Raw genomic sequence first — 16,308 nt, 5'->3', positions numbered from 1 at the left:
TATGATGATGGCCATTCTGACTGGTGTGAGGTAGTATCTCACTGTGGTTTTGATTTGCATTTCTCTCATGATGAATGATGTTGAGCATCTTTTCATGTGCTTGTTAGCCATCTGTATGTCTTCTTTGGAGAAATGTCACTTCCAGTCCCTTTCCCACTTTTTGATTGGGTGGTTTGCTTTTCTGGTATTGAGTTGTGTAAGATTCTTGTGTATTTTGGAAATTAATTCTTTATCAGTTGTTGCCTTTGCTATTATTTTCTCCCATTCTGAGGGTTGTCGTTTCACCTTGTTTTCTACAAACGTACTCTTTTTATACCGAGAGTTTTCGAGTTTTATAAGTGAACCAGTAAAGCAAAATTTTAACACCTTGTCACAAGTATATTGAAGATGTAGTACTCAGTTCTGCTTCAGAAATAAGCTTAGAATGGTGTTGAATTATGCACTTTTAAGCAAGTCAGTTAATATTTTTATGTATGAAAAACAATTATTATAATAACTTTGTATCTGAAAGTGCTTTTGCAAATCTCCATAGCTTAACATTGTCAGTTTGCTGAATGGCCAAAAGAAGTTTAAGCTGTCCCTGAAGTTTCAGCTTCCTTTTCTCCAGAATTTATGACCTTTCTATGTTCTAAACACATTTTAGACTTTTGGAGGAATTTATATAGTTCTGTAACAAAGTTTAAAGAGCAAAATATTTGAGGTTCTCTCTCTCAGTTTATCAGGCTGGATGGAGTCATGTCAATTAGCCTGAGAGTCATTTTACATTATGATATTATGACATCAATTATAAATATTTTTCTGTTCACTCTTTTGACTTTTCTTTGCCCTACTTGTCTGTAACTTAGTACAGTTCTTTTAAAGTTTACCAACAAGAATGGATAGACCTTGTGACACAGCCATAGAAAAGGAATACCTATTTGCTGTAAAAAGGAATGGACCAATATGCGCAACAGCATGAGATCATCCAAAACACTATGATTCCATTTGTGAGAAACTCCCAAGTAGGCAATAGCAACAGAAAAGAAGACCAGTGATTGCCAGAGATCTGAAGTGTGTGTGGGAGCGGGGGTGGGGGATGTATTGCAGGGACCATAAAGGAACTTTTTAAAGGGATGGAAACGTTTGATATCTCAATTGCAGTGTTGGTTATACCAGTGAATATATTCGTCAAACTCATCGAACCCCATTTAAAATGAGTACATTTTATCATATGGAAATTACCTTTGAATGAAGTTTAAAAGAGAGTTTAAACACAGAAGTCTAAAATAGGGCATGAGTAGTGAAAGTGTCCAAAAGTATGCTGTCACCATGATTTAGTAGTAAAGCAGTAGGCCATAATGTTGTTAAATATTGAATGTCACAGAATAGTTGTGAAAGTTTATGCTAGTGTCCATTACTATATATCATAGTATATATAAAGACACTTCGGTATTACATGAATTGAGTCATATTCAATTCAGTGGCTCAGTCGTGTCCGACTCTTTGCAACCCCATGAACCGCAGCACACCAGGCCTCCGTGTCCATCACCAACTCCCGGAGTCCACCCAAACCCATGTCCGTTGAATCGGTGATGCCATCCAACCATCTCCTCCTCTGTCGTCCCCTTTTCCTGCCCTCAGTCTTTCCCAGCGTCAGAGTCTTTTCCAGTGAGTCAGCTCTTCACATCAGGTGGCCAAAGTATTGAAGTTTCAGCTTCAACATCAGTCCTTCCGATGAACACCCAGGACTGATCTCCTTTAGGATGGCCTGGTTGGATCTCCTTGCAGTCCAAGGGACTCTCAAGAGTCTTCTCCAACACCACAGTTCAAAAGCATCAATTCTTTGGTGCTCAGCTTTCTTTATAGTCCAACTCTCACATCCACATATGACTACTGGAAAAACCAGAGCCTTGACTAGATGGACCTTTGTTGGCAAAGTAACGTCTCTGCTTTTGAATATGCTCTCTAGGTTGGTCATAACTTTCCTTCCAAGGAGTAAGCATCTTTTAATTTCATGGCTGCAGTCACCATCTGCAGTGACAATAATTTACAGGTTTTTAAAGTGCTTTATAAGTGAAAGTGGCAAAAAGTGGAAAATGGCAGATAGATGGGGAAACAATGGAAACAGTGACAGAGTTTATTTTCTTGGGCTCCAAAATCACTGCAGATCATGATTGCAGCCATGAAATAAAAAGACGCTTGCTCCTTGGGAAAAAAGCTATGACAAACTCAGACAGCATATTAAACAGCCGAGACGTTACTTTGCCTACAAAGGTCCATCTAGTCAAGGCTATGGTTTTTCCAGTAGTCATGTTATGAATGTGCAAGTTGGATTATAAAGAAAGCTGAGTGCCGAAGAATTGATGCTTTTGAACTGTGGTGTTGGTGAAGACTCTTGAGAGTCCCTTGGACAGCAGGGAGATTAAGCCAGTTAATCCTAAAGGAAATCAGCCCTAAATATTCATTGGAAAGATTGATGCTGAAGCTCCAATACTTTGGCCACCTAATGCAAAGAATTGACTCATTGGAAAAGACCCTGATGTTGGGAAAGATTGAAGGCAGGAGGAGAAGGGGATGATAGAGGATGAGATGGTTGGATGGCATCACTGACTCAGTGGACATGTGTTTGAGCAAGCTCTGGGAGTTGGTGAAGGACAGGGAAGCATGGCGTGCTACAGTCCACGGGCTTGCAGAGAGTCAGACATGACTGAGCGGCTGAGCTGAACTGATAAGTCAAAGTACCTTATTTGTTTTTTTAATTGCAGTTTTAATGTAATGTGTACTGATGATTTTTTCCCTCTAAATTGAACATTTTTTGTCTGTTCCAGCTTCATTGCGTATTTCGGATAGAGATATAAGTGTAATATTTTCTGAAATACTTATTTCTTAATTTTTTAAATGTTAAAAAATAGTGACATTATTAGCTGAACATATGAAGCTTACTACATTAGTTGTCTGGGACTTCCCAGGTGGCTCAGTGGTGAAGAATCTGCCTACCAAGGCAAGAGCCACAGGAGAGTCGAGTTCAGTCCCTAGGTCAGGAAGATACCCTGGAGGAGGAAGTGGCAACCAACTCCAGTATTCTTACGCGGATACTCATCTCATGGACAGAGGAGCCTGGCGAGCTACAATCCATGGTGCAGCAAAAAGTCAGACATGACTGAGCAACTGAGCAATCATTCGCTCATAATCTGTCTACAGACCATGTCCATCTTTCAGATTTCAATGGAAAAAAAAATTAAAACTTGAGAAGAAACAGGTGGTCTGGAGAATTGTCATTGTACATTTGGTCTCTGAGAACGTTAACATCTGTTCAAGATGACCCCGAAGTTCTAATGAAATATGGTCTGTTGACTTTGGAGATCTTTCACTGCTGGGCGTCTGTGTTTAGAGCACACCACCCAGGGTGTTGTCATGTCATGTACGGGCGTAGGGTAACAACATGGTTTGAGGAGGCAGCAGTTGAAAATGCTCTGGTGGCTTCCCTGTTGTTCATAAGATAACAAGTAACTTAGTTGCTATACCTTTTTAGAATCTGTTATCCTATAAAGATGTTAGATTCCAGATTATCATGTGAAGTGTTGTGCTTGTTTAACTTTCTCCCTGTAATTGTATAGTATTGTCTAAATTGGACATTCTGATAGGCTTCAGTTCAAATGTGTATTCCTTGCAGATGGGGTGGTGAAAGAAAACATTTTGTTCTTTTGTGGCCTTATTGATGAGCATTATAGAAACTAGGTGCCATGGGGTACTGCAAAGATAATGTAGCAATAAAGTGCTAAATGAAATACTGAAAGTCTTGAAATATATAGTATATATAAAAATTAAAAAAAAACTCTTCGCTTTAGTTAGTAGAGAAAAGCAGTGGAGGAGTAGAGATGTGATGGGAACTTTTAAAAGAGGAGGATTCGAGGGATGAGGGACCATCACTCATGGTGTCGGAAAGCATGAGTCAAGGTTAGGCCAGAGTGAGAAGACATCTCCTTGGACAGTCATGCCGGGCACCGTAGGAACTTCCCCAGTGTGAGCCGGTGCAGTGAAGGCCGACCATGCAAGTAGACCTAGAGGCTGCTAGGGAGCCCGTGGGAAGAGTCCGTGGAGTTTTGACTAGGATGGCGGCCTGAAGAATTTTGTCATTTTTAATTTAAGATGACTCCTTTAAACATGTCCCTCTTGCATTTCACGTTTGTAGGTTTAAGAAAATCTACCAAGAAGCGCAGCGAATCCCCGCCTGCCGAGCTCCCCAGTTTGAGGCGGAGCACACGCCAAAAGACCACGGGCTCCTGCGCTAGTGCCAGGTAATAATTTGGGCCTGTCAGTGTGAGATTAGTTCATTTCCTGGGTCCAGCTTTCCCCAAAGGCCTTCATTTTATGAGTTTTTAAAAAAATTTTATGAAAGTTTTCTTTTTGAAAATCGAGCAAAGAAATTCATTCTAAATAGAACTATTATTTCTGTGAATTTTTCCCCAATATTTAACTTAACGTTTTTTCCTTTTTTGCTAAGCTTTAATCATGCCTTTTTGGGGACAACACCTTTGTCTTCTACCTTTTCCTCTGTTGTTTTACATTATTTGCACAGAGTTACTGCCAGCAGTTGGACATTTGGTTGTTTTCGGAGTTCCTGTCTGCCAAAAGAGCTCTCTAATGAGCATCTTTATGCAGATTCGGGTTATTTTTAAAGGTAGCTAAATTTCCCAGTTGTGTGATTAGTGGATCAAAAGGGATGCCTGTTGTAATGGCTGTAATATTGCCTAATTAGTTTCTAAAAGTGTTGGCATGAGTTATTGAGTTTAATGGGTGAGGGCGAGAGATAGACTTCATTTTTATTTTGCCTTACAACACCCATCCTCAGGGGAAAATGTGGGTTTTGTTTGTGTTCTTTCATGTCTCCATTTTTCCCACTTTGAGCCCATTTTCAGAAAATCATCTACCTTTGACATACGATATAGTATATTATTTCCCATATTTTCATTAACTGATTGAGAATCTTAGGTTGAAGTTAAAAAACCTTGTTACTCCAGTTTCACGTCAGATTTTCAGGCTTGGTCAGTTCTGGTGTTGTGCTGCTAATTATCACGACCATATGGGACTTCTCCCTCCTTTATGTGTAATTTGCTCCTTTTGTATATAGTTTCTTGTTTACTAAATGTGCCAAAAACCAGTGATGGCGTGGGTGATTTTTAGTTTGCTTTTCGCATCTCAGGTCAGTTGAAAGGTTTGGTGCTTCTTTGGTTCTTCTCTAAGGTAATCAACTTCATACCTTTGACTGCAGGTACAGTAATAACATAAGGAAACAGAATGACTTGTTGCCTAATAATAAGTCATAAGGAAAGGACTCTAGGCCCTTTAAGCTCTGCTTTTCCACTTGTTTTCTGGTTCTATTAGGATTGTTTAAAATATTGTTTAAATATCTGGAGTTAGTACACCTGTTTGCCTTTGAATTTTGTTGGCAGTACTTTTATGAGGACCTCTGAGATGATTTCTTGGTTTTTCAGGGCTTTTGCCCTATTTTGGACCAAACTTTGAATCCAGTTTACCCAAGGTTTATAGTCTTAGATATAACCTGAATTCACTGTGGTTGAAAATTAAGTTTGAACTGTTCATGGAGTCAGGTAGTCTAGTGTCCTGTCTTTCTCGGCAGCCTTCTTTACTTCTCCTCTGGAGCACTGTCTTAAGGTACTAGGAGTTATTTACTTACATGCTGCACACAAGCTGTCTACCCGCTTGTCTGCAGCGTTCTTCATCTCAGGCTTTTCTGAATTTGCTGAAATTCTCTTAAATTTAGTATTTTCATAGCCTCTCACAGCTGCAGTTTCATTGCTCTGTAGACTTAACACACTTGAGGGCAGCAACCAAATGTTCAGCACAGAGCGTGTCACATGATTGATGCAAATTAAATGTTAAATAAGTGACTTAATTTGAATCGCAGTAATTTGTAGCTTGGTAATTTGGGTTTGGAATGAGGTGTTTTTTTTGTCCCTAAAGGAAAGACTGGCTGAGTAAATCCCTGTTTAGGGGCATACTTTTTTTTTTTTTAACTAATTGGAAGAATAAACTCTTCTACAACTCTGGTAATTCAGAGCCTTCATTTCCAGGGCACTTATGCCTGCTTCCTCCTTGTTCTTTACCAAGCAGCATTATTCACTGTAGCTTGACTTTAGTCTAAAACATTTCTTTAGTAGTAGGTTTTTGCACTTCCAAGGTCATTCGGGGGAGCTGCGGTTTAAACAGTATTAAGTTGTAATAATTTGGAAGTCTTTTGTCTGTGCATGATTTGCTTACTGATTTCACTTATTAAAATAGAAAAAGTGTCCATGAAATGTAGTTTGTTTCATGATAAATGACTAATGATTCTTTTTTCCACATCTTATAGTAATGCCTCAGTGTGAAGCAGGTGTGTTCCCAGATTTAATCTGTACCTATCTATAAATATTGAATATTTAGTTCTTTATTTTAAAGGAGAAGCTATTGTCCATGATGAGGATAGTAACTTTTTTGATGATGTAAGTCATCTGGGACTTAAGGGATGGGGATTTTGCCTATTGTCTTCTCTCTTCTTACCCATCCCCCATTTTCAACTATCAGTCTGAAACTCCATGTATTGATCCACTATTTACCCAAGAATTAGAGATCTATTTTGAATGAATTGTTTCTGCTAAAGGAATCACTTTTCCATTTAGTTGAAGTGTTTAAAGATCACTTCTGTCTGAAAGGATGACAACAGCTCATAGCCTCACAAAAGCTTGTATTGTCAACGTGATATAGCTTGGAAGAGTTTTAAATATACAAAGTCTTGGTTGTTACCCATAGTGATTTTCTGCAACAATTTTTATGTAAAAAGAAGAAACTCGCTTTGTGTTCCATGCATTGGAGCTTTGTGCTGTGTGGACATTGCTCCTGGTCACTGGGAGCGCTGCCTATGATGGCATTTTTCTGTCGTAGTCGGCGAGGCTCTGGCCTGGGCAAAAGAGGAGCAGCTGAAGCTCGTCGACAGGAGAAGATGGCCGACCCTGAAGGCAACCAGGAGACGGTGAACTCTTCAGCTGCACGGACAGATGAGACTCCCCAAGGAGCAGCAGGTAGATTGGCACTTCTTAGGCCTAAAATGTGTTTATGTATCTTCCAGCTTTATTTGGAGATAAATTACTATTTAGGTATACGAGGTATAATGGAAAAGAGGCGACAGCTACATCTTAAGGTGTTAATAACCATCAACCTTGTTGTTTTCTTTCATTTTATAGATTTGGTTTTTGATTAGTTGTATTCATTTGTTTTTTGTATAATTTTTTTTTCCAAATCCAAATTGGTACTAAGTAAATTCAAAGGGCTTTTAAGAAGCAGAAACTCTTTCTGTTTAAGCTTCTTAAATATTGATCAGTACATATAATAGTTGCCTGCTGATTTGCTTGAAAAAATTAAATTCATAATAAAAAATGTATGGATATAGTTTAAATTGCTTCATAAATGGCAGATTTTAATTTAGAGTGTTACAGTCTGTAAAAAATAAGTATTTGGTTTGAACCTAGCAGCTTTAAGAATAATATTATTCCTATTTTTATGGGTTTTTTATTCTTGATATCTTAGCACAGCAAAAATTAAGTCACCCCACTCCAAGTATGTATCCATTACCAATACATAAAGCAGGCTAAGACTTCAGTGTTTGATTGTGGCTAACAAGTTTAAGAAGTAGTTTGTTATAAGCATTTGTCACTAATAAAACAGATACAAAAATATTAGAATTCAGCATTATGAACATATGGTTATAAGTCCCTTAAATCTAGATAATATGTGTAACTTTAGGTGTAGGCATATATATTCTTTCTTTTGAATGAAGTTCTTTCATGTATTATTATTTAATATCAGAATATGTGCCAGTTTCCTTTATTGCCTACAGTCACTCATATGTCCTGGTTTGACAGGAAGGTTCTGGTTTGCCCACTACTGTCCATGTTTTTTGCCTTTTTCTGTTCAGCTTAACATCTTTACCAACCAGTCTTTTCTGGTTTTGTATAGTAAACTACATGGTGAACTGAACAGCATCTCATCTGGTAGTGCCTTTTTCCTAGAATAGTTTTTCTGAGGGGTTAAGTGGTAGAGTTTTGGAAAAATAAAGTACATTGCACATGCAGCTCGTTGAAGCTCTGCGTAACACAGCCGATGCTTCAAGTCTGAATATGGAAGTGGAGCAATTCCTGTGTGGATGACTCTTCGAGATGGAGCTGCTGAGTGTGTTGTTAAAGTGGACTCATTATGATAATTATAATAGCTAACATTTACACAGGGTACACCCCATTGCATACACACTATTAAGCATTTTACATGTATTCTCATTTAATATTTGGAGCAACCTGCTGAGGTGTGAGCACTGTTATCCTCATTTATAAATGAGGAAAATTGAAATGCACAATGGTTAAGCTTGCTAGGATTACAGGCCTGGATGTGTGACTCTTGAAGTGCACAGTTGTAACAACAGCTGTGTTGTTCTGCTTCCCTACGGTTATTAGTTGGTTTAATTCATATGAGTGTAATTGGAGGCCAGAATGAGGGGGTGGTGAGTAAAATTGTGTTCTCTGGTATATTCACCTAAGAGGATGAAGGCTTTAAGGGATTTCATAAGATTGCCCTCCTTAAAGGCCTGCCTCCATATTTGAAATCAGAGTGTAATCTCGGGATTGTCCAAGTTTATGTCAAAGATACATGTGGCCTGTTTGCTGATGTTAGAAAGCACTAACTTGATTACGTTTTGGAGGCTGCATTGTATACCATAGGGCTTTCTCTGCCAGTTCACTCAGGTAGTTCTAGAGGAAGAGGCAAACTTCTTATAAGTGCTATATTAAGTTCTTCAGTGTAATGTGCTTTAGTTTTTCAGTATATAAAATTGAAATTTAAAGAAAATTATAACACTCTTTTAAAAGTTTGTGTTGAATATTAATTGATGGTGTTAGTTTAGAGCATCTTTTAGCATGCACCTGTATAATGTGTAATTATATTCTGAACAACCATTCTTTTGGCCTTGCTCAAAAGTTTTCATGACACTAAGAATGTATTCTTGTTGCCTCCTGTACTTGGGTATCTGGCAAACCCTTAGCCATTCCCGTGAAGTAAAAGTGAATTCTGTCAGCTTTAACTGTATATTGGAAACTGCCTTACATGGTACTGTGATGATATGCAGAGACTCTATGGGCAAGATACCAATTTAAAAGAATAGATTGACGTCTCTTAAAATCGGAGATTGGATTTTTTTTTTTTTTTTCTGCTTCATAACCTTGTTTTTATTAATACATTGTGTCTGGGGATGGATTTTGTGTGTATTGCCCAACATTTGATGTGTTCATTGAAGAGCTGTGTCACTGACTCCTAGGAATGGAATACGTTTCCCTACCTGCATGACTACAAACAGCACTCATAGGCTAAGCTAGTTTGGCTTATCTAATTTTGTAAAACTTACAAAAAGGGAGCTACAGTAGGCAAATGCATATTAATATTTGCTTTCAAAGATATGGCTAGCTCAGCTGGTAAAGAATCCGCCTGCAATGCAGGAGACCCTGGTTCTATTCTTGGGTTGGAAAGATCCCCAGGAGAAAAGGGATAGGCTGCCCACACCAGTATTCTCCCTGAGGGCTCAGGTGGTTAAAAAATCCACGTGCAAAGTGGGTGACCTGGGTTTGATCCCTGGGTTGGGAAGATCCCCTGGAGGAGGGCATGGCAATCCACTCCAGTATTCTTGCCTGGAGAATCCCCATGGTCAGAGGAACCTGGCGGACTCTAGTCTGTGGGGTCGCAAAGAGTTGGACACGACTGAGTAACTAAGCACAGCACGTACATCAAAGGTATGGCAGCTTGAAAGGATCTTTTGCTTTGGGTTCAATGATTTGTGTCCAAATAGGCACTCATCTCAATTAAAAATGAGAATATCCCTGCTCCTTCTTGTAGAGGATCTGTGGCTCCCTGAAGGTTGGGACCTCACTATAATAATCTTAACAGCTCTTTTAATTCTGTGCTTTTACAAGTTTTATGTCTTGGTTAAGGTTTTGTAGCAGGGCAGTTCGAGGTATTTATTATTCATTATGTAAATTCTTAGAATACTCTTTTTAAGAAGTAACTTAAACCTTTAAAATCATAAGTTGTAAATCTGTAGAATGGTTTAAAGTAAAACCAGTAGACCCTCTTATAAAACCCTCCAACATCACCTTACTGAACTTTTATGTTTTTTCTTAAAAAATATGTGGTTCCAGAGTATGCTTTTTGAGGGGAAGAGAATACATAACAGCAATTTTGTCTGTCACAACTTTGTATTTGATTTCCACAGTTTGTAAAAGTTTCAGGGCAAGTTTAAGAGCCACTTTGCTAAGTTTAGTAATAATTGGAAACCAATAGCAGAATTTGTTAACATGGTTTTTGTATAATGTGAAAAAGCCAGTGTACATAAATTAAAAATTAGTACTGAAGAATATATTGAAGGTGCTGATAGTGTATAGTTAATAAGAGTACAGCTTGTAAAGTCAGACTTCCTGGGTTCAGATCTCATATCCGTTGTTCGTTGTCTGATCTGGAGCAAGTACACACAAAGCCTAGGTTTCCTCTTGTAATACCTCTTTGTTTGGTTGGGAGGAAACATATGGACACATTCTCCATGGAGTTAGCATTTAGTTAGTACCTTTGAGCAGAATTACAAAGTATAGTCATGGTTATTTCCTTTTTTGTTTTATTTATTTATTTTTTTTGTTTTCAACAGGTGTGAAGTTTACTGAACTCGGATACTCTTTAATATTACCATTTCTTCTTAGCCTGTAACTCTGATCCAGGGGGTTGCCAGCATTTTCTGTAAAGGCCAGATAATGATGTTTTAAGCTTTATATAAGCTCTGTTGGAACCACTCTGTGGTTGTAGCACAAAAGTAGCCACAGTTAATAGGTAAATTAATGAGTTTGGGTATATTTTAACAAAATTTTATTTACATAGTGATGTGCTAGACTGGATTTGGCCTGTGGACCACAGTGTGCTGACTCCTGTTCTAAACCATACTTTTTTCTTTTTTTTTTTTTACAAGCTAAAAAAAAAATTCTAGTGAAATGATAGGATACTTAAATGAGGAGTGAAAAAAGTATCATGAAAACATGGAGTTGATGGCTGGTATATTAGCATCTCTTCAGAAAAATTTGTTATATTCACATAGGTGATCCATGTGCCTCTTTCAATAATGACAAAATTATTCGTCTTGGCTTGTGTTCTTCTGTCATTAATCTGTCACATGGACATAGTAAAGTATTGTGGATGATGTGGTCATACATAGATGAATTGTTTGTACAAAAAGTGCTTTGGGACTCAACAGACACTGAGAGGAAGGGGCAATAAAACTGCTAGTTTTACAGGAATATATTTTCATCTCTTGGTCAGATTTGTAATGTAATCAACCACTGTTTACTTAGACTGAAGTATTGATCAGTTTAGCATTTTGGGTAGTAGAAGCCTTCTGAATCTGACTTCTTCTTTCCTTTGTTTTGACATATTGGTTGCTTTCTCTTTTGTACTTAAATTTAATTAAGTGTTTTGTGGTCTTCTGTTAGTTGTAATGTGTATCTTCAGTGTTTTGCCCTGAAAATAAGAAAGCATAATCTTTGCATACTCTTGAAGTGGAAGAAAACATGGCAAATGATTGTTTCAAGACTAGTCCAGAAATAGAGCAGACTGAAGAAGGCACACATTCCTGTGGAACATTTTCCCTATGTTATGTTTGTGATTATTTGCCTGTTTATTAAATATCACAGTGGCTTTAGCAGTGTTATATTTATGGACTTTTCATAGAGTTCAGAATAAGACTGAATTGAGGAGCAGTTTCAAAGACAGGAGGAAACAGTGACAATCATATATGAGTGAAATGCAAGGCTTGTATGTTATGTTTGTTTCTGTTGTCATCAAGCCATCTTTTTTCCATAAAAGCTACATGATGAAGTCTAGAAGAACACTGGTGTGCAGTGTACATGTTTGCCTTTAATGTAGTATTGTCTGTAAAACTCTGATTTTTCTTTTTAAAGATAAACCAGACATAATGAGTTTTAAATATTCTTCTCCTAACCCTCACCTTCTCCACCCAACCCCACCCCACCCCCCAGCCTCTAGTTCTGTTGCAGGGGCTGTGGGCATGACTACCTCTGGGGAGAGCGAATCTGATGACTCCGAGATGGGACGGTTACAAGGTAAAGACCGTTATCAAGCTTATACAAAGCCATGGTCATGGGCTGCCTGTCACTGTGTTCTTTGTTGAAATTAATTTGAATAAGCTCATATAACTATAATCTAGCAGTGCCCACCCATATCTCCAAAAAAAGCTCTTGATTTACTGATTTGGAATTGGAAGATGACCCATTTGTTTCTTCATCTTTGCTATTTAGATGGATAAAATCTTACGTAGTATATTTTTTGTTGTTAATTTTCTTCTCCATTATGGTTACATATGCAGCTAGTAATCAGTTAAGGATCATACTGAAAAGGGGTTGCTTCATATATTGTTCTCTGGTACCTAATAACAGCACATCTGGTAGGATGCTTTTTTTACTGTATTCTTTTGTGTTCTTGATCAGCTGTTTCAAAATGAATGTAGAGTGTATACATAAATTCCAGGCATTATAATGTTATAAGTGCTTTTTTAAAAGCAGCTTCATATTATGTATACATTGTTTATAAGTGCATGGGTATGTATTTTTATTGTCTTCAGTTGTTTATCCACTCAGTCCCCAATGTGAGGCTTACAAGAAACATTAATGAATGAGTTTCAGATAGTCTTTTTGACTTGAAACTCTCATGAACAGTTTTTCTCATTTTTGGAATCTGATAAAAATTATTTTTCCTATGTTTTTAGAGAATCTCATCATATCTGATTAGGTAATAGAATAAAAATAGAGCAAATGTGCTTAACATATAACTTCTTCAAAATAAATGTTTACTTTAGGTTTTTCTTGGACTATTTACGTGGTCCCTGCTGGCACTAATGTTTAATATCTCCATAAAACTTTAAGATGCCCTGGAGTTGACACATATGGGTGTTGTAACTTACAGTATAAGTGTGGTTTTGAAAAGTTTCTTGTACCTTCTCTTTTTTTTAAATTTTATTTTTATTGGAGGTTAATTACTTTACAATATTGTAGTGGTTTTTGCCATACATTGATAGGAATCAGCCATGGGTGTACATGTGTTCCCCATCCTGAACCCCCTTCCTACCTCCCTCCCCATCCAGTCCCTCAGGGTCACCCCAGTGCACCAGCCCTGAGTACCCTGTCTCATGCATTGAACCTGGACTGGCGATCTGTTTCACATATGATAATATATCATGTAGCTTCTCTTAAAGTTTAAAATTGAAAGTAGAATTGTTTTAACGAATTATATGATGAATCAGTTGTTGGAAGCTTCTAGATGAGGTAAGTTGTATTAACAACTCAACTGTTTCTCCTACTCTGCTCTTTTCCTTAGCTCTGTTAGAGGCCAGGGGTCTTCCCCCTCACCTGTTTGGTCCTCTTGGTCCTCGGATGTCACAGCTTTTCCATAGAACAATTGGAAGTGGAGCTAGTAAGTGAATACTTGTATATTTGTCCTCTCCTCAAAACTCTTTATTAGTTGATTGCTGTTCTTAAACTGTTTATCTATTCATATAGGAGAGTTTTCACATAGGAACTTTTCATGAACTTTAACCTATTTTTAAAAATAGAGCTTGTGCATATTCTTACCTTAAATAATACCAACTCTTCAAGATTTTCTTCTATTCTTTTATGTTTGATTACTAAATTGGAGCCACTGGAAAACCATCCAGAGTTAACAGCAAGACCCTTTTTTTGAGCTGTAGAGGAGTAAAGACTCTCAGGTGATGACTTCGGTTATTGTAACATCTGATTGCATGATTTGCATAGATTCTTGTGTTTTTTATGGTATAATAAAATTTAACCCAATAGGCAGTTGATTATACAATGAGCCCAAGAGGAAAGATTTCTCAGCAGAATAATCAGTAACTAAACCCAGAAATCTTATCATATATGGTAGACATAAGAGTGACTCTTTAAGTCTTAGTTTGTAACTAGGAGTATGATTTTGAATAATTACAAATTCCATTAAATTCCGTTTGGTATAGAATACTACCTTTAGCTTCCTTAAGCAATAAAAAATTTACATTTAAGCATTTTTTAAAATTGAAATATAATTGATTTATAGTATTGTGTTAATTTCTGATGTACATCAAATTGACTCAGTTATACATGCATTCTTTTTTACATACATATATACATTCTTTTTTACTTACCTATAATGTTTCCATAGAGTCAGTAGGCTATTTGCAGATTTCAGTCTTAATTTCAAAAACTTCTAAAGTGTACCGAAGTTTATTAGCTCTGAACTTAAAAATACATATTCATACAATTTTCAATAAAATATTCTTTTTTTTTAAAATAATGCAGTGTGTGTATATGTGCTCATATATGTGTGCTTGAATCTTTTTTTTTTTCATTATTTATATATGTTATTGAAGTATAGTTATGTTTCAGGTACATAACAAAGGTGATTCAGTTATACATATACACATTTATTTTCAGATTATTTTCTATTGGTTACTATAAGACATTGGCTGTAGTGAGCTTCCCTGGTGGCTCAGACTGGTTAGAAATCCGCTTGCAATGTGAGAGACCTGGGTTCGATCCTTGGGTTGGGCAGATCCCCTGAAGGAGGGCATGACAACCCACTCCAGTATTCTTGCCTGGAGAATCCCCATGGACTGAGAAGCCTGGCGGCCTACAGTCCCTGGGGTCACAAAGAGTCAGACATGACTGAGCGACTAAGCATATACTCACACAGTGTATACTGTAAATCTTTGTTGATTGTTGCACATCTCTTTTTTTAAGTTGTTGACTTAATATGAGTAGAAGGCTAGATTTCTAGATTTCTAATGTACTTGCATCTTAACTTGATCTTCCGGAAAAACTTGAACTTTTTGACCAACCAAATACTTGAGGGTTTTAAGAAGCAGCTGGTATTATTGTTTTTATTTTCTTTTGCTTTTGCTGCCCTGTTACTCGTCTCTCAAATAAACACTCTCCTGCAGAGTTCTCGAGGACCCTGGAAAATTGATTTTTTTATTCAGTGTCATATATGAGGCACTGGGATTGTTCAGAGTCATGAATAGGATGATAAACAGAGTTGTTTCCCACATGGAAGCTTCCCTGTTAGAGTGTGACCCTTGTAGTAAAGAAGACAATCATTACATAGTAAAATTTCAGGTAGTGTCATTACAGTGAAGGAAAGCAATGCAGAGAACGGAAGGAGATTGCTGGTGCGGTGATAGGGTGGTTAGAGAAAGCTTTTCAGGTGTGGAGATTTTGTGTTGAATAAAACGAAGTGAGAAAACCAGATCTGCAGAGGATCTGAAGGAAGAAGGAAGTGCACGGCCAGAGATGGAAATAAGTCTGGCCTGCTCATTAGACTGCGGGAGGGGCATAGGAAGGTGAAAGGAAAGTGGTAGAAGATGAAATCTCAGAGGTAAAGGTACTTGGCAGGTCATGTTAGACCTTTGCAGGCCAGCAGCAAATGTGGGATTTATCCTAAGGATAATCAGGATTTATCTTTATTATGAAAACGATGAAACACATGAAAGTTGAAAGTATTAGTGGTATAATAACTTCCATAAGCTCATCAACAATTATCAGTCCACACAGCCATTGTTTCATTTATACCCTTAATTCTTCTCCCCGCTCCCAAGACTTTTTTTTTTAACTTATTCACCTGGATATATTTGAATTTCTAACTATAAAAGTAAGGATATTAACATTTTTAGACAGTGTTCTGGTTATATTAAGATCTATACTTTGCCATAAGTTAATGTGTGTGTGTGTGTGTGTGTGTGTTTTAATAGAAATTTGATTTCATTTATTTTGCCACTTCATTTATTTTGGGGGAAATTTTTTTCTGAAGAGAAAAATTGTTGCAGGGCTACCTAAGCATATTATCATTAAACATCAGAACTCCATATTAAGGCTTGACTATTGCATGTGGGGGAGAAGGCAATGGCACCCCACTCCAGTACTGTTGCCCAGAAAATCCCATGGATGGAGGAGCCTGGTAGGCTGCACTCCATGGGGTCGCTAAGAGTCAGACACGACTGAGTGACTTCACTTTCCACTTTCATGCATTGGAGAAGGAAATGGCAACCCACTCCAGTGTTCTTGCCTGGAGAATCCCATGGACAGAGAATCCTGGTAGGCTGCAGTCCATGGGGTCGCTAAGAGTCCGGCACAACTGAGCGACTTCACTTTCACTTTTCATTTTCACGCATTAGAGAAGGAAATGGCAAAC

General features: G+C 37.6%; 1 protein-coding gene across 14 annotated transcripts in view; it reads left to right on the top strand.

Annotated features, from left to right (window-relative positions):
- The window catches only part of TRIP12 (thyroid hormone receptor interactor 12), a 151,254-nt gene that overhangs the window by 72,008 nt on the left and 62,938 nt on the right, over positions 1 to 16,308 (top strand). For all 14 annotated transcript variants that reach the window (XM_055573669.1, XM_055573671.1, XM_055573681.1 and 11 more), the window contains 4 exons: positions 4,172 to 4,277; positions 6,922 to 7,058; positions 12,093 to 12,176; positions 13,447 to 13,542. In XM_055573669.1, coding sequence (XP_055429644.1) covers positions 4,172 to 4,277; positions 6,922 to 7,058; positions 12,093 to 12,176; positions 13,447 to 13,542 — 423 coding nt within the window. The remainder of the gene's footprint in view (positions 1 to 4,171; positions 4,278 to 6,921; positions 7,059 to 12,092; positions 12,177 to 13,446; positions 13,543 to 16,308) is intronic.

Source organism: Bubalus kerabau, chromosome 3 (genome assembly GCF_029407905.1).
Source record: "Bubalus kerabau isolate K-KA32 ecotype Philippines breed swamp buffalo chromosome 3, PCC_UOA_SB_1v2, whole genome shotgun sequence".
Lineage (NCBI taxonomy): Eukaryota > Metazoa > Chordata > Mammalia > Artiodactyla > Bovidae > Bubalus > Bubalus kerabau.
The sequence above is the reverse complement of the archived record's forward strand: the minus strand, read 5'-3'. Positions and strand labels throughout refer to the sequence as shown.